Source organism: Buteo buteo, chromosome 21 (assembly GCF_964188355.1).
Source record: "Buteo buteo chromosome 21, bButBut1.hap1.1, whole genome shotgun sequence".
Taxonomy (NCBI): domain Eukaryota; kingdom Metazoa; phylum Chordata; class Aves; order Accipitriformes; family Accipitridae; genus Buteo; species Buteo buteo.
In genome coordinates this window covers 1,173,385-1,197,954 of record NC_134191.1, presented here as the reverse complement: position 1 = coordinate 1,197,954, position 24,570 = coordinate 1,173,385, and the positions used below count along the sequence as shown (strand labels likewise).

At 50.0% G+C, this 24,570-nt stretch overlaps 1 protein-coding gene across 2 annotated transcripts in view; it reads left to right on the top strand.

Annotated features, from left to right (window-relative positions):
- The first annotated feature begins 2,585 nt into the window (after positions 1 to 2,585).
- The window catches only part of LMCD1 (LIM and cysteine rich domains 1), a 37,440-nt gene continuing 15,455 nt past the window's right edge, over positions 2,586 to 24,570 (top strand). Inside the window, exons 1-3 of one of the 2 annotated variants that reach the window (XM_075053562.1) lie at positions 2,586 to 2,659; positions 20,336 to 20,424; positions 23,703 to 23,958. In XM_075053562.1, coding sequence (XP_074909663.1) covers positions 2,633 to 2,659; positions 20,336 to 20,424; positions 23,703 to 23,958 — 372 coding nt within the window. In that variant the 5' untranslated portion in view covers positions 2,586 to 2,632. Of the gene's footprint in view, positions 2,660 to 18,257; positions 18,377 to 20,335; positions 20,425 to 23,702; positions 23,959 to 24,570 lie in introns of those variants that run through there. The other variant, XM_075053563.1, reaches the window with a different exon arrangement.

Below are 24,570 nucleotides of genomic sequence, written 5' to 3'. Positions count from 1 at the left end.
TATTCTAATCTTGGTTTTATTATCTTCCAATATAAAGAAATCATAGAGCCTAATTACACGCTGTGTCAAGCATTGTTTCCATGCTGATGAAAAGCCTTCGCTAGACGGGGAGGAGAGCCTGGTCATTGCCCTGGAACCCAGAGCTTGCTGGTGCACAGCTCTACAGCTGCTGTTTAGAACTAAAACCAAGAAACAAAAAAAGCCCAAACCCAGCACTTTTCCACGTCACGTCTCTCCGCAACACGGATTTGCCACCCACAAACAGACGCCTTTCTCTCCGTGCTTGTCCGAAGCGCGTCTCTCGGCTCCGGGCAGGCGCGGGAGCAGTGGGGGGACCTGCCGCAGCTGTCCCTGGGGCTGGGTGGCAGCTCCCTGTTGGGTGCTGGCCCGTCCCGCCGTGCCTCGTGGCTCCCAGAAATCCCTTTGTAAGTTCTTTCCTATCTCCCAGGTTGCCACATGCATGCGTGCATGGGGAAAGTGAGGTAATGTCACCTCATTGCCATTTCAAATGTTTCCTGGGGCTGCCAAGCCCTTCATGGCACGGGTCTGAAAAACAATATCCCTGTGCTGTTCCCTGTCCTCGCTCCCAAAATGCCCCTGGAAGGTCAGGTTCAAACGCCTTCCCCAGAGGGACTTTCTCTCTCCAGAATTTCTCTTCTGCCTTTGCTTTTTAACCCAGTATTTTTTGTGGATGTTTAAACACCTCTTCTAAAAAAATGCAGACATTCGCTCTGTGTGTCAGGGCACAGTCCCACTCCCCATGGGGGGTCACCAGCCCCTGATGCCTTTGGCGTGTTCGCTGTATCAGGCCAGTATTACCTACGTGGCTCCATTCTGGTTATTTCTCTTGAACAGAATGAATCCCTTCTCCCTGGGCTGGATCCTGGGAGGCATTGACCACTCGGTCCTGCACCGGAGAGGGAGAGCACCCAGCATTGCACAGGGCTGCAGAAGAGAGCTTGGCATTCACCAGCTGTACAATGATGTCATCACTGTCCCTGGGTGATTTTGAGGCACAATTGGAGAATTCAGCAACCACTGAGGCACCGTGCAGATTTACCCCTCTCTGCACAGACCAAGGCAATACATCCCGTAGCTGGAAGCAGCAGAAAGTCCTTATCTTCTTCTGCAGGCTGAGGAACCATGTAGGCAGCAAACCAGAGCATGGCTGGAGCATGAGACGTGAAATACAGGCGCCTGCGTTGCATTCCCAGTCTCCTCCCAGTGAGGTGCCAGTCTCTGCTGCCATTCACTCATTTTCCTTTCCACATGGTCGCTGTACATTGTATTATATTTTGGAAAAGCATATCCAGGTGCTGGGGACAAAATGCCCTGTGAGCTCTAATAAATCCTGCCAGGGTCACATGCGGCAGCAGATGAGCAAAAGGGACATAATTAATTGTGAAGAGCTCTCAGAAAGTGAATACAGGTCAAAATAAGCCCGGGGTATCTGTTTTCCTTCTCTGCAGGAAAGTATGCAAGAAATCTCAGAAAAATGTACCAATGTGTAAGCTATTAAATCAACACAAGAGTTTAGAATTTTTTTTTTCAAATTACAGTTGCAAAGAGATGGTTCAGTCCTGAGCTGTGGTTGTGTTCCCAGCTCTTGGTAGCTCTGCTTTGATCACAGAACGTAAGGAGGCAGTCGGATCCTGGTTTCTGTTATTTCAGCATGGGTTTTTCCTGGACTCAGGCACAACGAGGAAGGGAGAATGGCAGGGAACAGCGAAAGGGGGAGAGAGCTGGGAGCAGGAGCACGTGAAGCCCTTTTACCCTCACCTGCACAAAGGGGCTCTGTGCCAGGCCTCCTGGCCAAAGCAGGAGCAGGCAGGAACGTTTGTTGAAAGCTGTAAAGACAACCTTGCCATTTCATGTAAAAAATAACCCAAAAGGCAACAGATTGTCATTCAACTCTTAACAGACGTTGAAATAACAGGAGAAACATGGCTTTGGACAGTTTCTTCTGCTAAAAACATTCCCTGTCTGTCGCCCGTGATAAACTGCCCCAGCACATTCCTGTGTGATTCGGGAAATCCGTTTCCCTGAGCTTGGGGTCAGAGCCTGGGATGGTGGCACAGCAGGACGGTGGGACAGCGGCAACAGCAGGACGGTGGCACAGCAGGACGGTGGGGACAGCAGGACAGTGGCACAGCAGGACGGTGGGGACAGCAGGACGGTGGAGACAGCAGGACGGGGGGGACAGCAGGACGGGGGGGACAGCAGGACGGGGGGGACAGCAGGACGGCCCAGCCCAGAAAGGCGACTTGGCTTGAGAGCTGCCATCTCCCTCCACCCCGCCCGGGCACCCCCAGGCCCCATCCCCTCCCCTCCGTGACACCGCCGCTTTGGGGCGGGAGCTCTTAAACCCGCTATTTTTGGTTTTTTCTTTGCCCTCTCTCTTTTTTTAAGCCGCGGGGGCTGCGGCGGGACCCGCGCTGCGCTGCGCGGGGAGGCGCGCCCACGCACACGTGCGCGCGTTAGCCAGCGCGCCCCGCCCCGCCGCACGCCATTGGACAGAAAAGTTTGCCGGCGGCGGCGGATTGGCTGAAGGCGGACCGGGGCTGCCGCGCTCGCCAATGAAAGGCGCCGGTGCGGGCGGCGCGCCCCGGGCGAGCGGCGGGCGCGGTGCGGGATGGAGCTGAGCCCCGGCGTGCAGAAGGTGGGTCGGGGGGGACACGGACGGACCGACCGACCGACCTGGGCCCCCCTGGGCCCTGTTTGCCCGTCCCTCCCCGCTGGGTGTCCCGTGCCCGGTCGGGGCTCTGCCGGGGCTGCGCGGTGCCCGGAGCGGCGGTGCGCGGGGGGCGGGAGAGACGCGCACCTGGGACCCCCCCCCCCACCGGCGGGGCCGCCCGGCTTCGCTTCGTTCCGGAGGGGTTTCCCCATCTCCCCTCGCCGCCTCCCTCCCCTGCCCCGGGCCGCCGGCTGTGCTTGCTCAAAGGCTTCCCTAAGGCGGGGGGGCGCCGAGCCCCCTCGGGTGTGGGTGGGACCCCCCAGCACCCCCCGTTACCGGGGCGGTTTGCCCCCCTTCTTTCCTTCTGGCTACGTGGCCCCGTTCAAAACTGTCTGGAGTCCTCTGGAGCAAAGCTCCCCCAGCAACTGGTGTGATACTGGTTTTGAGTAAGGAGCTGAAGCAGCGGATGCACAGAGAAGGAATGTCGCAGAGCGTGAATATTGTGCGAGTTATTAAATACTCGGGGTTAAGAGCAGACAAAAGTAATCCCTGAAGTACTTAAATTGCTCCTGCATCTCGAGAGGGCAGCTCTAGCTGTGTGCTGTGGCCACACAGGCATGCACTTGGTCTGCCCAGCCAGAGCGCCTGGCCACGCATCTGGGTTTGTTCTTATTTCTTACAAGAAATCTACTTCAAGAAAGCTTTTGCTGGAAAAGCAAATGTTTGTTGTCTAAGTTAACTTGCATAAGACTCTGACCACTGCTGCTCTCAGCTTGTGTCCTTGCGGGGAGTTTCTTTTCTCCTGTTAGACCCTCTGGAAAGTGTTTGCTCCTTGTGCTCAGGCTGTCAGAGCCTTGCTTTCCTCAGGAAACCGGGGGTCTCTGCCACAGGGTCCTTTGAGCAAAAGAACCGGAATAACTGAAACACCCTCTTGGCATGGTGTTAAGCTGAATGGAAGGGATTTTAATTGCTAAATAAAAAACATGTGGAATGGGTTGCCAGGGAGCAGCTGCTCTTATGACCTTACTTGCTGTACCTTTGTCACTGTATAATTAGGAGATGAGTTAAACACTTAATGCCAGCGCTTCTCGGTTTCCACATTGTTGTAATCCCATCTCTTGATGCCAGATGGCCCTGGCCGGGCAGTGCCGAGTGCCGTGCCCAGGGACGGACCTCTGGACCTCCGTGGGTTGGCCAGGGCACAGGGACACCTCCAGCCCTTCCCGGTGGGGGACGGCACCCTTTGCCGTGAACTTCTGTGAGAAGTTTCTTGCCAATGGTGTCCTTGGAGATCCCCCCCTGACTGTCAGGACTGGAAGGGTCAGCCTGTCTCTGTCTTGGAGGTGTAGCTCCCTCTATCCCGCTAGGTTTGAACCGTGCCACTGCTGAATCCCAAGGAAAGCTATCTGTTGGATTTCATGGAAAACTGGATGCTCCTTGTAGATGACCCTGGGCAAATGTTGGTGTTTGGCAGAGGAGGTCACAGTCTGCGTTGCGGTCTGGGTGGATGGGGCTGTGCCACGCACCCTCTGCAGCGTGATGCTCCTGCTCTCCGTGTGTCCTGCCTGAAATAACTGATTTTTGGGTGGGAGTGAGGAGTTCCTTCCTCCCTCCCTCCCTTCCTCCTTCCAGCTCTGCTGACCCCCTTGGCTGCCTGCCACAGGGACCCCATTAGTGCTTGCTGGCAAGGGCAGGCTCCCCCAGTGTGGCACTGTGGGGTGACCCTGTCCCTGCAGGCGTACAGGGGGTGGCCAGGGCTTGGCGAGGACCCGCCGGGAAGGTCTCCTGGTGCGTCATCCCCGGGGACTCGGAGCAACGTGTCCTCTGCCAGCGGGTCCCTGTTGCTGATAACCCTCGGGCATGTCCTGGCTGCCGCAGCTTCTGTGGGGAGGGCACCTCTGGATGCCAGCTGGAGACCCTCAGGAAGCTCGTACCAGGCACCGAGTGGAGATCAATCCCATGGGAGTGAAAACTGACCCTTTTTGATGGGTGACTGCAGTTGTGGGTTGTGTGCTGGGCTGTGGTCAGTCTGGTTTTGTCAGACAGCAGCTCCGGTCCTGCCTTGCCCAGAGCACTGCTCGGGGGGCTGAGCGGGGCCAAGCCCCCGCCGGCAGCCCCAGGCTGGGGGTCCCTTGTGGGAGGGAGCGGAGAAACAGGGGTAGACATGGGGAGCAAGGAGGGCTGAGCAAATCAGTGCTGTGGAGCAGAAACGTGCCCTGGAAAAGCTGTCTCTGCACTAGACCCGTCTCCCTGGAGCTTCTCGAGCATCATCCACAGGGGATGGAGCAGGGAGGCTGCACGGCGGTACGTCGGGGCTTACAACGCACCCTGAAAGGCTTGTGAACGCAGAAACCATCAGAGCCTTTCCAGCACATGTGGCTGGATACTTAGCTCCCCTTGGTGGAAGGGTAAAGACAAGATGTCATCTTTAATTTCACTTAAACGTGTGGAGGGAATAGCACAAACTGCCTGCAGCAGAAGGGCGTAGTTCTGCTGTGAGATCTTCTCGTGGCTGCTCGTGGGCAGGCAGCACGGAGCGTAACACCCCTGCGTGGGGCGAGGGAGGTGTGGTGATGCCCTGGGTCTGCCTAATTCTTCTGACAAGCTGCCTGTCTCCTCTCACCTGAACTGGAACTGGGCATGGTAATATCAAAAAGGAAAAGTCCCAGCCAGTTTGCACTTCAAAAGGGATATGAAATGACACATTAAAACAAGAGGGGGGGAAAAAAAAAATACAGGCCCTGGATCACTGTCTGAATAATATATGTCCAAAGACAAATGGGCGTCTTTGCAGTAGATGGCTGTTTAATTTCCTGAATCATGAGAAGGGCACTTTTCCTGGGCATGGGGTGGAATACTGTCAAATTTTAATTTGGCTTGGCAGTGTCGCGCAACCAGTTTGAGCAAGTCGGGGAAGGCAAGTCTGGAACTCATTAGGGCTTGTTGCAAGGCCCTGAAAATTTGATTTTCAATCACTGTTGGGTTTAATTATTGTTGATGTCTTGCCTAGCGTATTATGGGATTCTTTCTGAGGAAATTAAAACAGCATGAGTGGGACGGCATTCTGTTTGGCAAATGGGTTGTTTAGATTAAATTCTAAATGGAGAGTTAAAACTCAAAACAAAGATAAAGCGTGATGGCTGGCATTTTGTGTGTTACTGGAGCTGGTTCAGCTGGACTGTGCAGGCAGCAGGATTTGTGTACTGTCCTCACTAAATTCAGTCCATTTTTGTCAGGAGAAGAAAATAACCCACTAGGCTAAAAGCCCTGTTCAAAGCCAAGGTAAAGCTTACTCAGTTAATACAAATTTTAATTCTCTAACTTTTTCTTTCTTCAGTTCTTTAGCATGGGTTTTTGCAAACACCAAAAGCAGACTGTAGGACAGGGAAAAAGCATTGCTGCTGCTGTGATAAATCAGCCCCAGTGTATGTGGGGGCCTGGGTGACTCGGGGTCTTGGGGAGAGGCAGAACCCTCCCTTCTTTGTCGGTAAAGTATCCGGATGCTTGAAGACTCCTCTGTGTATATCTGCAGACGTGGATGGGAACACTTAAGGATTGGGAATGTGCCCTTTGTAAAGTCCAAAAATTTAGAGCTTTTTATAAAACTTGAGGAATACATTGGAGACTCAGCTTTCAGTTATTTTTTCCTAAGCTGTATGCCTTGATCAAGGTGTACGGGATACTTGGGCTGAACCCCGAGCTGTGTTTTGCCCTCAGCACGGCGAGTGCTCGGCGATCCTCCGCAGCGCTCGGGCAGATGGCTGGCTTTGCAGGGAAAGGCACTCAGCTCCCACATAACAGGGGTTATGCCCAGAAGTATTCTTCTGCAGGATACATCTGCAAAATCTCTGTTCTGTCCAAAGCCACTTCTAAGCAATTTGGGCACGCAGAGATAAAGATGGCAAGCGCTCTAACTGCAGTGAGTGCGCCTGCAAAGCCATGGCCTTAGTCATTTAAACATGCTAGTGCTCCTTTGTGTAAATGCTGTCACGAGCTATACAAGTGATTTCACCTCTGCTGTTGAACGTTGGACCTCATAATTTTTAACAATTAGAGCACCGAGAGTTTATTCCTCGGACACTTCTTTTGTGGTCACGATTGCTGGTCATAGTCTCCATTGGCAGAAGTGCAGAGTTTCATTATGACAAGTTGGTACCTTCTCTGTAAAGCCTCCTCTGGATGGACAAGGGGTTTGGTCCCTGTGTGGGTGACGGGTTACACGTGGCTGATGGCCTGGGGAGATGGCTGGAGCACCCCTGTGCCCCCCCGAGAAAGCTGGTTTGTACTCGCAGGACTGAAAGCCCCGCTCCGAGCCCGGCGTCGCTGCTGGAGCCCAAGGGAGGAAGCGCTGCTGCAGCTGTCACGGGAAAACAGATGTTGATCTTAGTGCAGAAACCTGCTTAGCTCTGAACGAGTATTTATAGCTATGAAATCATAAAGCAGCACATGGGTTAAAGAGCTTATTTTGGGACTTGGACTCGGAGCTAAATTGAGTCCCATAAAATAAATTTACACGTTACAAAATCCCTCTTGTCCTGCAGGGAGGCAGTGTCTGGAGTATTTGTTTAGGCTGAGGGTTTTTTTCCCTTTTAAAAAGGAAATATTGTGTTTCAGCCATTCAGGAAAAGAGGTATTCAGATGTCCTAGCTCGAAGCTATTGCTCCATTTAAAGATGGGGCTCAGAGAAAGGGAACGATTTCAGGACAGCTATTTGCAGTTTTTGGAAGAACAAGAGTTTCCTAATGCTGGTTACCAGCCTGATTCCTCATACTTTTACCATCTCACCTACTCCGAACCCCTTGACTTCAGTTACTGAAAGGCTCTGAACTGCTCCAGAGCAGTTATTTCCCTCTGCAATGGGGGATTCTTTCCTCTGGCTGGGTGTGCTGGTTTTGCCCTTCCCTGCAGCTCACTGTGCTTTCATGAGTCAAATGCAAAGTGCATTAAAAGCAGTTGATAAAACTGAAATGAATAGCAGCTTTGACTTAATTGCTGGTAGATAAGGTATCATAAATTGTTAATGTTTAGCTCACTAGGTGCAATTTCTCAAACCTGGTCAGGAATGGCTATTCTGAATCGATCAGAGAGGCAAGGGAAAGGAAAGTCTGTTCTTCCTTGTCCTAGGGGGTGGGTGAATCCCAGTGAATTAAAATAGGCACTGGTGAGCAGGAGAGTGTGCTGGCTGGCTCACTTGAAAGTCAAACAGTGCAAATAAAAATACTGGGGAAAGGGAGGGGGATGGCTGAGTAGTAGGAAATAAGGAAAATGGAAAGGATTTTTTCTGCTAGTACTTAACTGTGGATGCTGTTAGCTGTACCTTTCAGACATGCAAAAATACACACTTCTAGGAAAGTAACTTTTGCTTGTGCCTGCAATGTTAAAGCCTTGGTTAAGAGAAGCACTAAAGCAGCTGGGTGGCTGTTCTATACAAACTGCTATGCAAATATCATTATTTTCTAGTGCAGTTGTTTGTCTGTTGGAAGCTTTAAATGCTGGGGGTTTATTGCCTTACTAAATGGGCTAAATTCTGTCAGGATTAGCTTTTACATAGTCTTTATGTATTCCAGATAGTGTTTCATTGGGAAGAAACCTGTCATAGGATGAAAAATCTACTGTAATCTTATCAGAGGAACGTAGGAAAGCAAATTTACCCAAAAGCATTGTGGCTGGTTGCCCATGCCCTACCAGTATTTGAGGTGGCACAGCCCTTCAGCTTCTGCATTAGGGTTCAGGGCATCACCAGCCACAAGATTAACTTGGACTTGTTCATTTTCTCTTTCTGAAGATCTAGAAACGTGTCACTCAAACACCTCACTTTATTTTCCTTCTATATGAGTGTAACTTGTGTCAAGATTATGAAGCTCCAGGCAAAAAAAAAAAAAATCCCCTCTGTTCATATCACACGTGCTGCCAAGTCTGCTTGGACTACCAAAGAGCATCCACAAGTGCCAGCTACAACAGGGAGTCTGCAGGAGGCCAGCCAGCCAGCTCCTGTCAGCCATGTGTCTTGATCCAGAGCATCAGGATCCAGTAACTGAGCAGTATTTCTCCTAGTTTAAAGCACCTGTCCTGGATCTGGACATTTAGGATGGGAACACAGACCAGACCTACAGCCCCAGAGGCTGATGTGACAGCTTTGCAGTCTCTGTCAGAGGGCTGCTAATTTATTATACCTTTCCTCTTGAACACTGCATGCCCAAGCCATTTTTGTGTCATTCTTGCACAGCTGGATGGGACTTTTGAGGTTTTGGAGGGGGTTGCGATAGTGGCCAGATCCTATGGATACCTTGGGGTTGATACAGCGAAGCTGCAGTGAAATGCCTTTGTGCCCTTGGGTGCATCTTCAGCCTTCTTGTGTCTTGATGTCCTCAGCTGTAAAATGTGAACAGTAGAGCTGAGAAGATATTTAGGAGGACGAAATCAGTCGTGTTGCACAGAAATTTGATGGAAGCAGCTCCTGAAGCACAACATATCAGTGTACAGAGGGACCCCCACTCCTAATGGTATTTCAGCACCTTCTCCTCGTGCTGGAGGTGGGAAGGACAAAGCTGGCTCAGTGAAGGTAATTGGTGATTAGTGAGACACTTACCTGAGCACTCTGGAACTCGGCACAGCTGCTGTTTAATTAAATTTGGGTGGGTTCTTCCCATTCCACACACCTACGCACAACTTGGATTGGTTTTATAATTAAGACCAAGTGTCTGAAGCACTGTCTTGCTTGTGGAAAAATCTATTCATCTTATTTTTCAAAGTTTGCCCTTCTCTTATCATTAATTCACACATTGTTAGTGGAGAAAGGAATGCTGCCAACTATGTGCTCTTGGAAGAGCGAGATATTTGCAGAGGCTCTGGTTCTGTTGTATCTCTGTCATCCTGTAGGTTGAGATCTGGCAGCTCCATTGAAATAGTTTTCTCAGATATCGGTGCCTTTTCCTGGTCTTTATGTTGCTAAAATAAAAGGCAACAAACTTTTTACTCTGCAAAGTTTAATATCAATAAGTGCTTCCAGTATTCCAGGTGATACAAACTCATTCACTGGTGACTTAAATAAATCCTATAGAGAGAGTATGAGATGAAAGACAGTCTTTAAGTGACTTTTTTTTTCTGTGAGTGTGGTAATTTGGATAACTGTGCTTGCTCAGAATCTGGCAGGGAAACAAATTGCTTTCAGGTCATGATTACAATAGATGTTTTCTGTCTATGAAAATGAGAAGAAAATAAATTAAAACAGTCCTTCACTGTTCCCAGTCAAAATTATAGTAGCAAGTGTGTGTATTGGCTAATGCACTTCTAAGAGTAGTTGTTTGCCCTTGTGCAAATGTATTCCACTTGCAGACACTGTCAGGGAGCCCCTTCTAAAATCCAGAAAAGTTTTTCCGGCACAGCACTGAGTTTCCCACTGGAGGGAAGCCCTCCTGCCTGGCCTTTGGCTGGTCCAAGGCATGTTTGGGACAGTTTCTTCTGTGCCAGTACTGGGAATTGACTCCCAAGCACACCTGAAACTGGACCTCACCAGACATCAGCTGTAGTCAAGGAGGATGTTTGTTGGTTGTCAGCAGGAGGGGAAAAATTGAGTGTGATATGCAATGTGTAAAACTGTTGGACGAGGTCAGTGTGCTTCAGGAGTGGCAGGTCTGCTGCTGTGGCTCTTCTGCTCTGGTGTATCGGTGTCCTTAGTGCCGACACTGACAAAGTGGAAGGAAAACTCCACATCCCCAGGAGCACCCCTAGAGCTAACGTTTTTCACACTTCAGTTGGGCCGAGTGCTGTAGCTTTGCACGCAAACTCCCCGGCCGTGTATGTCTGGGGTGAGGGACGCCTGCACGGGCTGGGAGCGGAGCAGAGCTGACCTCCGTCAGACCGATGTCGTCGGACCTTGCGTCTGCTCGATGAGCAGAAGCAGCAAACATCTTCCCTAGTGAATGGCAGCGTGGTGAGACCAGACGGGGCTCCTGCATGGGAGATGTGTAGAGTATCTCTTCCAGAAGAGAGGATGAGCCAAAACAAACCCAGGCTGAACTCCCTGTCCTCCACCCGGGGCATGGGGATTTCATCCCACCCAGGGCTTGTGTGTTGGGTTCCTTCAGTATCTCGCTTACTCGTTGCCTTAATGTGCATGTAAGGCGAGTTCAGCGGGGTGGCATCGCTGGCGGTTGTGCCCTCCCAGGCAGAGCCTGGGCAGCGTTGGCTCCGACGCTGGTGCCCGCAGCGAGCTGCGGTCGAGTCGTCTGGTCCTCCAGCCTCGGCCAGCTCTCGGTGTCGGATCAGCGGCTGCTCCTCTTGCGTTGGAGCAACGCTCGCCCCAGGCTGTGCTCAGCACTGGATCCTGAGGAACAACTCCACAAAAGAGCTTTTTGGATCCTTGCAGCTCTCCAGTGATGTCCTTTGGGGGCAATTTTTCCCCAAAAGTTTAAGAAGCAGGTTTAATGAGAAGCAGGTGATCCCCTTCCTCAAGGAATTTCAGAGGTTTTCCAAGATGGGAAAGCTGTCAAGGAGAATGCTGAGTGAGACAGATTGCCCATCCAAACCATGAATTAAGGTGCTTGAGGCCCAGCTCTTGAAAGGAGGTTTCTGCCAATGAATCCGGGAGAGGATTCATTGGGATTCTTCTACATGGTAAAAGGACCTTAAGTCAGTATTTTAGGATTCGCAGTAATTACTTGTTTAAATAGCTAAACAAAGCTGTGGGTTTTTTTCAGATACAGCCTTTACTACTGGGGCATTGAGGCCAAGTTTTTGGTGTCTTTTGTGTTCATCTGAAATTCTGGACCACTATTTAAGTTACACTGAAAATGAGATTTGTTTTTTGATGTGTACTTCAATCGTGCCTTGTGAAAGTGGAGCTGTAGGGGATAGCTCAGCCTTCAGCATTGCTGTGTTGATAGGCAGGTAGTGATACATTGATACCCTCAGGAGTGTTAATGATAACTGCCCTTGCACTTAAATGTATATACAAAAGCTAGCCAAATGATTAAAAAAATCAAAGGGCCTCATTTAACCAAGCACCTGTGAGTTCAGATTTGCTGGACTGATGTGACCCTTTTGCCAGTGTAGGAATCACTGAAAGGGATCTTGGTAATGTGACCAGGGAACTGAGAAACTTATTTCTTCTAGTGCATCTGCTTTTCAGCTTGAATTAAGAAATTAAAATAGGAGTGAGACTATTTGACATGGGTTTCTTGTTAGTTCAGAGCGAGTATTAGCCTGGGCACTACCTTTACTCTATAGCTATTTGAAACGTTGATACCTTATTTAAGACTCCCAATAGCGTACAGAACAGCATGGGCTCAGAACTGGGGTAGTTCTAGTTACTAGAAGATTTAGGGGGAGCAGCAGAGGGTCTGTCCATTGCTAGCACAGCAGTGTCCTGCCTCGCCTTAAATTTAGGGCAATCTCATAACGTGCATGCTCCAGGCTTGGTCTTGGTGATGGCTCTGTCCCTGCTGCCGATGCCAGGATTTGCAGAGGTGACTGAGCCAAGGGCTTGCCCTCGCTGCCCAAGTGAAGTGCTCCGAAGGAAGCTTTGGACACAGCCAGGGCAGTTCCCCCGTTCAGCCCAGGGTCTCCGAGGGGCTGGGGGCTGCTTTGGACAACCAGCCCCAGGTCACCTGGCAGCAGGTGGGTTTGCCAGCTCTCTCTGCCAGGGAGGCTCGTGCCACTGAGTCCCTGGGCATCCCAGAGAAGCTTTTTCTGGCCAGTAGCTGATGCTACATGCTGCTGGTACTTCATGAGGAGAGAGTTCAGAAGTCCCTAGCTTTGGTCAGACAGGCTGCTAGGCAGCTCGCCCTTCCTGAAGGAGAGACAATTGCGTGTATGCTGAGAAGGGACAGTTGGGTGCAACATGTGGTTGTGTATAATAAGACAATTGTAGCAAAACTGCCCTGCTGGATCCACAATAGAAGGCAAATGTAGCCAAAGAGGCTTTGTGTGTGTACAGAGTCTGGCTTTATTCCTGCTTTTAACTAAAACACAGCCCCTTGGATGTGTTAATGTTTTGCTGTTGGGCTTGGCTGGTTTTTTTTCTCCTGCAGCCTGTGTAAATACTGTTTAGCTTTAACTGATGGTGGTGTACTTTTCCAGAGCTTGCAGCCTTCCCCTTGCTGTGATACAGATACCTCTTCTGTTAGATGTAAACACTTACACCCTCCAGTTATTGGAAATCCTTAAGGAAGTTTCAGTTAGCTCCCTATTATTATGCAAGCTTAGCTCTGTTATAGTCAACTAATGATGACAAATTAATTGCTATCCATCCACATCCCTGAACTCCTCAACAATTGTGCTGAGCAAACTGGTCCCACACATGTGGATATTGTATGACTTTTCCCTTTTTTCTTTGTTCAAGGGACTTTCTCAAAGTTAGAGTTGTTAATCTCCAAAATTCATTGCAGCTGGAGGAACCCCACCCAAAGTGTTCATGTGGTCCCTTAGCTTCACTTAAGCTCTCTTCTGCCCTGGCTATGATTTATTGGGGTAGGATATCAAATGCTGAGACTGCGTGAGGGTCTTCCAGAGGCTGCACAGAAGAGTTTGTATTAACTTGCCATGGGCACTGGGGAGCGGTCTGACCGTGAGGAGAGGTGAAACGAGGACCTCGGCTCTGAAGCGCTGTTGTGAACTTGCAGTAACTTTTTGGAAACCAGCTTTTCCTCTCTCCTCCCTAAAAAGGAGGAGAAAGCATACTTGAGGTAGCTATGAGTCTCCATCGCTGTTTTTAGTCTCCAAATAAGGTGTTGTGCAATAAGTGCCTTCAGGACGGAGACACCTCTGCAGAAGCAGGAGGACCCCCTTGGCCGGTCCCTTCTGGAGCTGCGGCTGTGCCAGCCGGTCCCAAAGGCCCTTCCAGAGGCTGGAGGGCAGCGGGTGACTTGCCCGGCAGTGCCGGCGAGGAATAACGCTCTCGTGGGGTTCCCCTTCAGCCCGTTCGTGGATCTGCTGTGGCGGTACCCGTGCTCTCCGCCGGCATCGAGCACAGCGAGTTGGAGCGAGCGGAGTCCTGCCTCGTGTCCCATCGCTGGGTGCGAAACTGACCCCTGCAGGAGGGTGTTCGTTCTCGGAAGTTTTATGAGTCTTCGACGGTCTTTGATGAATAACCGCATTGGCCAAACTTGCCGAAATTCTGGACCTTATTTCAGGCCCGAGTTCCTCTGAGGATGCGACTCCAGACTAACCTGCCAGCGGGCTCGTGACCCTGCAGGCCCACTTGCCCTCAGCAGCGGCGTGGTGGCCAGTGAAGGGGTGTCCTCTCCTGGCTGAAGCTGCCCAGCATTTGCTTGTGGTACGTGGTGTAAGTACTGCTAATGGTGAAACCGTCCTGTGAGGACATACCCTGGCTTTTCAAGGTGTTTGTTTCCCATCAGCAGGACTAGTACAGACTCTTTTTGTGATTGGACCAAGGTCCCTGTAGATAGGCAGGAAAAAAGAGAACTAAAGGTCTTCCAAGGGAATACGGGCTAAGCATCCCTGATCAGATAAGGATCTCCTTGCTTCAGTTATCGTCCTTTTGTTACAGTGACTGACTTGGCAGCTAGAGCTGGCTCCGCTTTCCAATTTCCACCTTGTTTGTCACTTAAAGTCCTTGGTCTGTGCTGTGGTCTCATGACGTGTAGCATGCTTCTGCTGAGGTCAAAACTAATTTATCAAGTCTGGCTTGACCCTGTGCCTTGTGCATAGCTGAAGAAAGATGGTATAAGGAGCAGTCTGATAGCAAAAGAAAAGGAAAAAAACTAAGCATCACCAAAAAGCAAGTGCCAGATTTGTGACTGCATTTCCCTTACGCAGTGTCAGTAGCAAATTCTCCAGCAAAGGTGGGTGCCTCTGGCTGGGGGGACCAGGCTGCAGGCAGTGAAACAGCCCAAGGCACATGCTCGGCTGCATTAGGTATTGGTCTGCTGTTATTATGCTCAATTTCCCTCATGTATCAAACTCTTTGAAGTCCTTAAAGGAAAGCAGAATATTGCTATGGGTTCTCGTGGCACTTGGTGGGTTAATCTGTGTGTTACAGATGTCCAGTGGGACTTCTCAGTTCTGCAATGACCTGAGATAAACCAACCTCTCTGCAAAAGCAGCTATTAGCAGAGGACATTGGGATGTTAGCTTTTCCTAACTGGTCTTTTGTAAGCTCTGTGAAAATTTTGTATTGCATTTAATTTCTTCTACTCACTACTCCATAAAACAGTTGGGTCTCATGGAATGAGTGTCCCAGGAGCAGTGTGCTGCAACCACCCCATACTTCTGTGGCTATACAAAGCAGAGATATTAAATGCACCCAAAACATCCCAAGGCACTTTTTTTCCTCACTGTACAGTACATCAGCCTGCTCATCACCGTCTGCAGGAGGATCTCAGCAGCCATCCCGTTACTGATGCTTTTGGCATTGAGCAGTTTATCGCTACAGCTTTAGACTGGGTGTGTGGAGAGCACAAAGCCATGACAGCTAATGGGGCTCTGTGTCCGTATATATCCAGTTGTACCGAAGAGGAAAGTACTTGGGTAAATGCAACTCTAAGAAGGGAGGAGACCTTTCTGAGGGCCTGTGCTTACGATAGCTGGTGTGTCTGTTGAGCACTGGCAGGTCTGAGTTCAGCCCATTTGTGGTCTAGAAGTTTGCCTGCTGTCTGCCTGCAGCATTAGCCTGGGCATGGCATGGTTGTTCCTAGAGGAGCCTTCACTGGGAAACGCTTAACTAAGTTTAGTCTGAAGTCTCCTCTTTGTGGATGTACTAAGTCTCTGGCACTGAACTGGTGGTGAGGAGAGTGGAAAGAAGCTTCCCCTTCTTGCAAGGATTTTCAAGTCACGTGGATGTGAAAACAGCGTTATCTCCATGTGTCCCCTCGCACCAAACTTCAAGTGTCAAACTAGCTTCAGTAGACCCTTTGGGAAAGGGTCATGGGCCAAGATGAGCCAGGCTGGTCAGAGGGTGATGATGCACAGAAAAAAAACCTTCTGGAGTCTCAGCTGAGCTGCAAATGGAGCAGGCTGGTGGAGCTGGACTCTGACCTGCTCATAACTGCTAAGCAGGGGTCTGCCTCGCCAGACCTGCCTTGGAAGCTCAGTGCTCCTTTCCAAAGGAGTCCTCAAACTCTAAACCAAGATGGAGCCATATTTGGGTTTCTTCCTTGTCATTATAGGCGCTCCATTTTCTAACCACTGAGTGAACTTACCAGTGTCTAGGATGGCCCTGCCTTTGGCCAGTAAAATAGCGAACCATGGTATTACTGGCGTATTCCTGAGATTGTTCGGAAATGTTTTTGTGGGTAGAATGGCCTCAATTTCCTATCATTTCACTACCTAAGAATTTCCTCTGCACTGACTTGCTTTTCTGTCTTTTAATAGCAAGAATGCTATAAGACAAAAAAGCCAAAACAGAAATCTTAAAATGCATTGTATATCTAGTCATGGTGAGCAGAATTTGCTTTTCTCCCAAGCAGTTTGTTGACACAGGCTTTTTTTGAAAAGCATTACAAATGTCTTCAAACTCTTTATCTTAAACTTTAGTATCTCCTTGTTTAACACTGCTGTTCCCGAATGGGCTTGGGCATAGGTGGAGTCTAAGATGGGAGCATTTGTTTTGCATTATCTTACTGGGTTTGGGGTTTTTTTTGTCGTGTCTTATGTGTGTCTTTTTTTTTAAAGAGATCTCCTTTTATGCATATTTGAGGAGCTGGAGCGGAGCTGCAAGGAGAAGCTCCATATCTGGGCAGGAAGTCCTGCTGACCAGGCAGCCCACAAACAGGCAGCGGCGCCTGTTATGTTTGGCCCCTGCACAGGGATGGAAATGAGAGTGGCTCAAACCTCCCTCTGCTTCTGAGGGAGCAAGGAATAACGCTGTCCTCCAAACAGAGACGTGGCTGCGCTTCCAGTCGTCGCGAGGAGATGCTGCCCGGAGGGGTCCGAGCTCGCAGGGGATGGATATCCAGTGATGGATCGCTGCCCCGTCCCCGCGTGGAGGGGGCTCGGGTCCGTTTGCTCCTGCTGCCCTGGCGAGGTCTGCCTGTGCCACAGGGATGTCCTGAGACTTCACGGGGCCACCTGAGCTGCTCTGCAGGCAGCGGTGCGATGAGCCGCCATCCCAGCGCCTTCCCCTCCTGCTGCAGACCTCCACCTCGGAGGGCAGGTGGCTCCTGAGACAGCTCAGGTTTACATGTTGCCTTGAAGAGCCTCTCAATTTTTGCATCATTTCCCCCATATGTTTTCCTGTAGCTTCAGACTCTCGGCCATCTTGCACGGTGAGGAGCGGTGAGTCGTGCCGCTGACACCTGCAGACAAGAGTTTCCAGGGAGATCTGGTGTTCCTGGCTGCAAAGGCATGGGCAAAGTGCACAAATGGGAGGGCTGGTGACCAGGTCTTCTGCTAGTGCCTGAAGTTGTATGTGGCCAAAGATCAGGGCTAGGACTTGTTTGCTTTTGTCTTAAGGAAATGGATGATCGGCTTCTGTATACCCCAAAGGCAAGGATCACCTGTTGATGCCAACAGTTTGTTCGTTAAGTGAAACAATAATGGCAATTTAAGATAAGATCTGAGACTTTGCTGTGTTAAATGTGATCTATTTTACTGTATTTGTTTGGACTGAGTAAATGTGTCACTGCAGTGAGACAGCAGTGGAAGTTCAAAAGCAGTTCCTGGGGTGCTGGCAGAGGGTGGTCAGTGCAGCCTGCCTCGCTCCAGCTGGTCCGGTAAGCCTTAAGGGACTGTTGAAAGCAGTTGTTGGGCTTGTCCATCCATCCATCTGTGAGCTGGCTGTGCGGTCCGTGGTGTGGAGTACCATGTGTTTGATCCCAGCTCTGCCAGCTGGGAGGCTTCAGGATGCTCGCCCTGCCCTTGGCGATGGACAGTCATGCCCAAGCCATCGCGTGGCAGCATTTGGAGTGGGGTGGGTGTCTGGAACAGATCCAGCAGCCTGGACACAGATCATCCCGTTAACAGGGGTGATGGGTAGTGCCAGCCTGCTCTGGAGAGCAGGTACGAGGGTGATCTGGAGTGTACTGATTCAGCAGGTACTTCCATGGGGTTTAGACTGAGTAGAGAGCAGTTAACCTCAAACTTGGACCTGGGACATGAAGCAGAAGTCATATTTAGACAAGTAGAACAAATTACCAGGTTGAATAAATTACCAGGAAAGGATCTTGTTAACACCAAAGCAATAAAGTGAAATACTGGGTTTATGTATTAATGTGGAGGTCACAGGCTGGTGGCCACCCCCAAATGACTTAAGAGTTCCTGCACTGACACTTGGACTGTGAAGCATCAGGTTGTCTTGTTGGGGGTTTGTGTACTGGTTCTTGCTAGTGACAATGCTTTTCCCTTTGCTTTCCCCCTTGTATATAACAGAACTTTTTCCAGATAAGTTTATTTAATCCAGATGTTTGTATTAAATAAACAACCATTCATAGTCCCTTGCCTATACTCAGCTTCTGTCTGACTCATTAAGATTAGAGTTGGTTAAACCCCCATCAGTTAGTAGGCATCTAGCACATGGTTCCAGAACTGGCAAGATTGTAAGTGGTCTGTGCTGGACTCTTAAATGTTTTTATCTCTTCTGGAGAGCTGCCACATACCTGAAGAATCAAAAAGTCCTATTTTTCTGGATGTTAGAGGCAGGGTGGAGTGTGTGTGCATGTTAAGACCATTTTTAAGATGTATTTTTATGAATTCCCAGGGTGAGAAGTCTTTTCACTGTCTTCAAAGTATCTGGAAAAACAGCAGGTGAGAAATGAGGTGAAACTACAGATGAAAGCTGAGGCACAAATGAAATAGCAGTCCTGTGGGCAAAGTGAGCTGAAATGGGGCATTTTGTACCCTTTGGGCTGTCCTTCTCGAGGATGAGCAGCCTTCTATGGAGACTTAATAGTTTTGTGGAAAAAAAAAAGCGTGTAAAGGCTTGTTGTCTACCTTAAAATTGGCAAACCAGTGTGCGGCCATTCCTAGAACCATCTGTTCATACAAGCTTTGTCCTTATTAGCAACACTGGGTTTTCCAAGTAAATTAAATGTCTTTCCTAACTCAGTGCCATCAAATAACCTTTTCCTCCTGAAAGCTGCAGAATGAGTTTTGAGTGTCAGACGAGACCTCGGGGTGCCCCAGGTCCGTGCAGGAGCTTTGAGGAGCCGGGGAGCTGGTGCTGGAGGGGACGAGGGCTGCAGAGTGGGGAGAGGAGCTGGGGCAGGAGGAGGTGCAATATTGATTTAAATAGTGTATGATCTTGTAATGAAAGACTATCATAATACTGAAACACACATGGACTAGATTAAGATTGCATAAAAGGGCAACACCCTTCTCCAGCAATAGAAACCTCTGCAGCCTCAATTGTTCTTCTGATGGGCTCTAAATGTGTTCACACAAATGAATAGTCAATGCCTAGAACAAGCTTGTATTTTTGAGAGGGATTAAAGATCTTCTGCAAAAACTTGATGAGTGGGAGCAAGCACCAAAAAGGGCATGGTGGTGTGAGACTTGTACATGTTAAGCCTTAATGGAAAATGCAGAATGCGGGGACTAAAGTGGTCAGAAAATTGCAAGACTGGCACTTTATAATGCTTCTTGAGGACTGAAAGTATTAGTTTTTTTGCGGAGGTGGATGACCACCCTGTAGTTTAATCTCTGGCTGCACAGGGTCAGATCTGCTGACATGAGGCGAAGCTCCTGGGATGCTGCCGTTGCTTCTGCTGGGGGTGCGTGTCCTGGGGGTGGGACTGTCCTTGTTTTCCATAAGTCTGTTTTTACAGGGAACAAACATGTCTATCAGACAGGAGTCTGAGAGTTTCTGTAAAAACAACCAGGCTGAGAAATTCAGGGTCCCATAGAGTCACTTTTCCCTGGTGCTTCCTGCAGTACTTTGTTTTTGTCTCCCATCATACCCTCCTGCATTCTTCACATCTAAAAAGCCCTGTTTGATAAATCCATGGCACAGACACTAAAATAGGTTTATTTTCCAATGTTCTTGGCTCCTGTTGTGGTGTTTTGCACTTGTCTGTCTCCTTTTGGGAGGTTATTAGGACTGTCTCTGTGCAGCAGTGAGCACACATGTATATAAAGTGACTTTCTTGTGCTTTCAGTGAGCAGCAGAAAGTGCAGCACAACCATAGCCCTTTTTTCCCCTCCTCTGCCTTCCCTCCCCTGAGCCTTTCCTTGCCGTGTTTCCTGTTCACCGTGGAAACCACCCGTAAAGCCCAGTGCCAGAGGTGTGGAAACATGCCACATTCCCAAAATACACTTGAGCCCCTTTAGAAAGACCAAGGAGATCCAAGCTGCAGTAAAACAAGGTTATAGCAATGCACCTCCCAGTCTCACTGCATGAAATTTCTGATTTGCACAGATTCATATGCAATGTATAAGCTGAATCAAAATAACTTTTAATGAGCCCTGAGGCCTCTGTGCATGAGATTAAGGTGGCTGTCCAGTGTGTGTGTGTGTTCACTGTATTTGATGTGCCATCATCCCTCACTTTAAGCTGAAAATCTTCATCCCAAGCATCCTAAATAACCTTGTAGCAGGTCTGCATGGTCAGTGGTCAAATGGTGTTTGGGAGGTTTGAGGGTTCACAGGGCATAAGGCATGGCTGAAGAAATCAACGTCTGAAGGACAAAACACAATTATTAGTACTCTAGACTCGGATAATCTTTGAGGATAAAGCCTTTCCAACTCCAGTGTCCCGTTCTTTTCCAGATGTCGGTGAGCCAGCCGCAGTCAGGAAGAGGTGTGCCGTGTTTACGCTGCAGAGGGACATGCACGGGCTTCGAGCCACATTCCTGGAGGTAACGTCTTGGCCTTGATGGGCCCTGCCCTGACACTGTCCCTTTGGTCCTGTTGATATTCAGATTCCAGTGACTTTGAGTGCAAAGAAGAACTGCAGAGCACTTCAGTGTGGTGGTGGGAGGTGCAGAGAGGACACACTGGATGGCTGGGACAACTGCTGAGCGAAGATGCTCGTGCTCCCTGCCCTCCATCCCCCTTCCCTCACTGGTCCTGCTCTTGTATTTTCTGAGTTAAAATCTCATCCACAAGTCCTTAAACCAAGCTGAGGCTCTCACACAGTGAGGGGGGGTTCTGCTTTTGCTAACGTTGCCTGCTCCCTGGGAGTTGAGACTATCTTTGCTAGGCTGGGTGCAGGTCTTGGCAGCAAGCTGTGGCTTGGGAAGAGGAGAAAGCCGGGGTGAGAGATGGCCCAGACTGCAGAAGGGTCTCACCTGCCACGGAACAGTCTCCGGCACAGCCCTGCGTGGCTGGTGCTGTTCAGTGGGACGTCAGGAGTGGGACACGGTGCCGAAGCTGCTGCACGCCGCGCTCCCACAAGCCACCCGATGCCCTGCGCAGCGTGCGTGCTGGAGCACGGGTCCTCTGCCTGCTGCACACTGGCTTCCCAGCCTGTCAGGTTGTTTGGAAATGAATTAGTGAAAACAAACGTGTCCTTGCTTGCTTTGGAGGCAGGGAAATGCTGACCAAAAGGATAATCTGGTGGTGTTGGTAGGAGATGTGCCGAGTGCCTGGCTGTCACCCTCATCCTCGAGGGCGAGCATGGGTGCAGAGCTGGCAGAGTGAAACAAAACCGGTGGTGAGGGCTCAGTGCCGTGTCCTGCTTGGCAGCTCTGTGGTGGCTGTTGCTGCTGGCTGTCCTGAGCATCCTGATGGCTGAAATGCTATGCTCGGTGCCAGAAATGACTTGTTATTTGATACTTTATTTTCAGTGTTTTTCCTCTTAAAAACACTAATTTAGGTAAATAGCCACCCAGTATCAGTAGCTGGTGGGAACCGACCGGGGCTGCATGTTTGGCTCTGGGCATGGGCAGTGGGCTGCTGCTCTGCTCTATCTGCTTGCAAACTGAAATGGGAGAAACAAAGGGGGCTTTGAAAGGGAAGGGAGCTATCCAGATGTCATTAATTAAACAGGAATTAGCGCCCTCTGAGGTTGTCTTGCAAAACACTAGACTCTTTTCTGCAAGCCTGGAGAACTCCTGTTTGGCGTGGGCTGCACAGCTGGGTCCTGTCGCAGCGGTGCGCAGGAGCCCGCAGTCTGCAGGTGTGCTGTCTGTGCTGCTGAAATGCTTCAGGAGGCTTCACGATGGTGGTCTGCAGTTGTGTCCTGCAGCCTCCAGTTCCAATGCCCCAGCTGTCTGGGAATCTAAACTTAAAAACACTCTTTTGGTTGAATCACTTTTTTTTGTTGACTCAAAGGCTGGTTTGAATCATAGTTGTTTCATGATCCTGCTGAAATATTTGGGGTTGCATCAGAGTCAGTTTGTCCTTTTTGCTATTAGCATTTGATGGAAAAGCTGGCCAGGAGAGAGTTGCCTTACAGACTTGTCTTTGATTTGTAGCTATTATAATTAAAATGATAGACACTTAAGTAGATTTCTCTTTTAGCAGTCACTTTTTTTAATGGCATGTAGAGCTTTGTAAGAGGCAAGGCTAGCGCCTGGCTGTTGGAGACTGGTGAGGGTGGGAGATTTAGTGATGCTTGAAGGGGTTTTCAAAGTTCAGAGAAAGTGGCAGCTCCCCGTGGTGGGTGGGAGGCCGCAGTCTATCAGGGCTGCTGCGGCTGCTTTTGCCTGGGGACGGCACTTAGGAGTTCATAGCTTTCTGCTCCGTGCTGCTGCCGATCCCTCTGGGATGAAAAGCTGGACAGGAGCCAGCAATGTGCATTTCCAGCCCAGAAAGCCAACTGTATCCTTGGCTGCATCCAAAGCAGCATGACCAGCAGGTCAAGGGAGGGGATTCTGCGCCTCCGCTCTGGTGAGACCCCACCTGCAGTTCTGCGTCCAGATCTGGGGTCCCCAGTACAAGGAAGACACGGACCTGTTGGAGCGGGTCCGGGGGGACACAAAAATGATCCGAGGGCTGGAGCACCTCTCCTGTGAAGACAGGCTGAGAGAGTTGGGGTTGTTCAGCCCGGAGAAGAGAAGGCTCCGGGGAGACCTTAGAGCAGCCTGCCAGTACCTAAAGGGGACCTACAGGAAAGGTGGGGAGGGACTTTTTAGTAGGGCCTGTAGCAATAGGATGAGGGGTAATGGTTTTAAACTGAAAGGGGGGAGATTCGGACTAGATACAAGGGAGAAATTCTCTACACCGAGGGTGGTGAAACACTGGAACAGGTTGCCCAGAGCGGTGGTGGTTGTGGTTTAACCGCAGCTGGCAACCAAGCCCCACGCAGCCGCTCACTCACCTCCCTCACAGTGGGATGGGGCAGAGAATCGGAAGGGTGGAAGTGAGAAAACTCGTGGGTTGAGATAAAGACAGTTTAATAGGGAAAGCAAAAGCCGTGCACACAAGCAAAGCAAACCCAGGAATTCATTCCCCACTTCCCTCAGGCAGGTGTTCAGCCATCTCCAGGACAGCAGGGTTCCATCATGTGTACTGGTAACTTGGGGAAGACAAATGCCATTGCTCCGAATGTTCCCCCCCTTTCTCCTCCTTCCCCCAGCTTTATCTGCTGAGCATGACGTCCTATGGTCTGGAATATCCCTGGGATCAGTTGGGATCAGCTGTCCCAGTTGTGTCCCCTCCCAACTCCTTGTGCCCCCCCAGCCTGCTCACTAGTGGGGTGGGCTGAGGAGCAGAAAAGCCCTTGATTCTGTGTAAGCACTGCTCAGCAGTAATGAAAACATCTGTGTTATCAACACTGTTTTCAGCACAAATCCAAAACATAGCCCCATGCCAGCTACTGTGAAGAAAATTAACTCTACCCCAGCCAAAACCAGCGCAGTGGCAGATGCCCCATCCCTGAAACATTCCAGGTCAGGTTGGATGGGGCTCTGAGCAACCTGCTCTAGTTGAAGATGTCCCTGCTCATGGCAGGTGGGTTGGACTAGATGACCCTTAAAGGTCCCTTCCAGCCCAAACCATTCTATGATTCTGTGAATTCTGCTGAATTCCTGTGCCTGGCTCAGGGCACAGGAGCCTTTTGTCTTATGCTGTAACCCAGGTCTGCGTTTAACCTTTGGAAGAGGCTGATGCTCCATGGCTGAGCCATCGCATGATTGCATGCCTCCCAGGGCCCAGCTCATATCAAAAGGATGATCTTGCTTGTCACCCACAGGAAAATCTGTAAGTCGTGCAAATGCAGCCAGGAGGATCACAGCCTGAGCTCAGATGTGGAGGACGATCGGAAAATTGGGCGCCTGCTGTCAGACTCCAAGTACGCCACGCTCACCGCCCGGGTGAAAGGAGGTGATGGCGTTCGCATTTACAAAAGGAACCGCATGATCATCACCAACCCCATCGTCTCTCGGAAAGACCCCACCTTTGACACCATCACATACGAGTGGGCTCCACCGGGGCTCACCCAGAAGCTGGTAAGACAATCCACAGCGCGTTTGGTGGGTAGTTTGTGTCACTTAATGGAGAACATAACTCGGCTCTGGAATAAAGTTATTGGGGAAAATAGTAAAACATATGGCTTGCCTCTGAGAGCAGAAATGTATGTATCACTTCATATTTTGGAAAACCGCATAAATAACCAGAGTAGGTAGGTAGGAGAGGGGAATGGATTGCCTTTGGGTTTTTATAGGTTTGCTAACATTTCTAGGAGAAGTCTTACTGGGCTTTACAACTAGAAAGCTCACTACTATGGTAAAGCTCACGTCCAGTAAAAACATTGTTGAGGAGAGATCCCATCTCTGCTGTCCTGCCAGCTGTACAACGCCTGTGCAGCCCACGCAGGAGTTTGCATGCTCCAAAACCCCTGGCTGGATGTGGGAGCGATTCCTCCAGACCTTCTTGGGGTGTCTGGGCTGGGGTTTGGTCCTCTCCCTAAACACCCCCAGGAGGGCACCAAGGAGGAGGCAAAAAGCCGTGCAAGCTGTGGGACACACACAAAGACCGTGAGTCAACTCCAGAGACCTGTCTCCATGCTTCTAAAACAATGTGGGTCTGGACCGGACTTCTGGAGAAGCAGCGGAGACAAG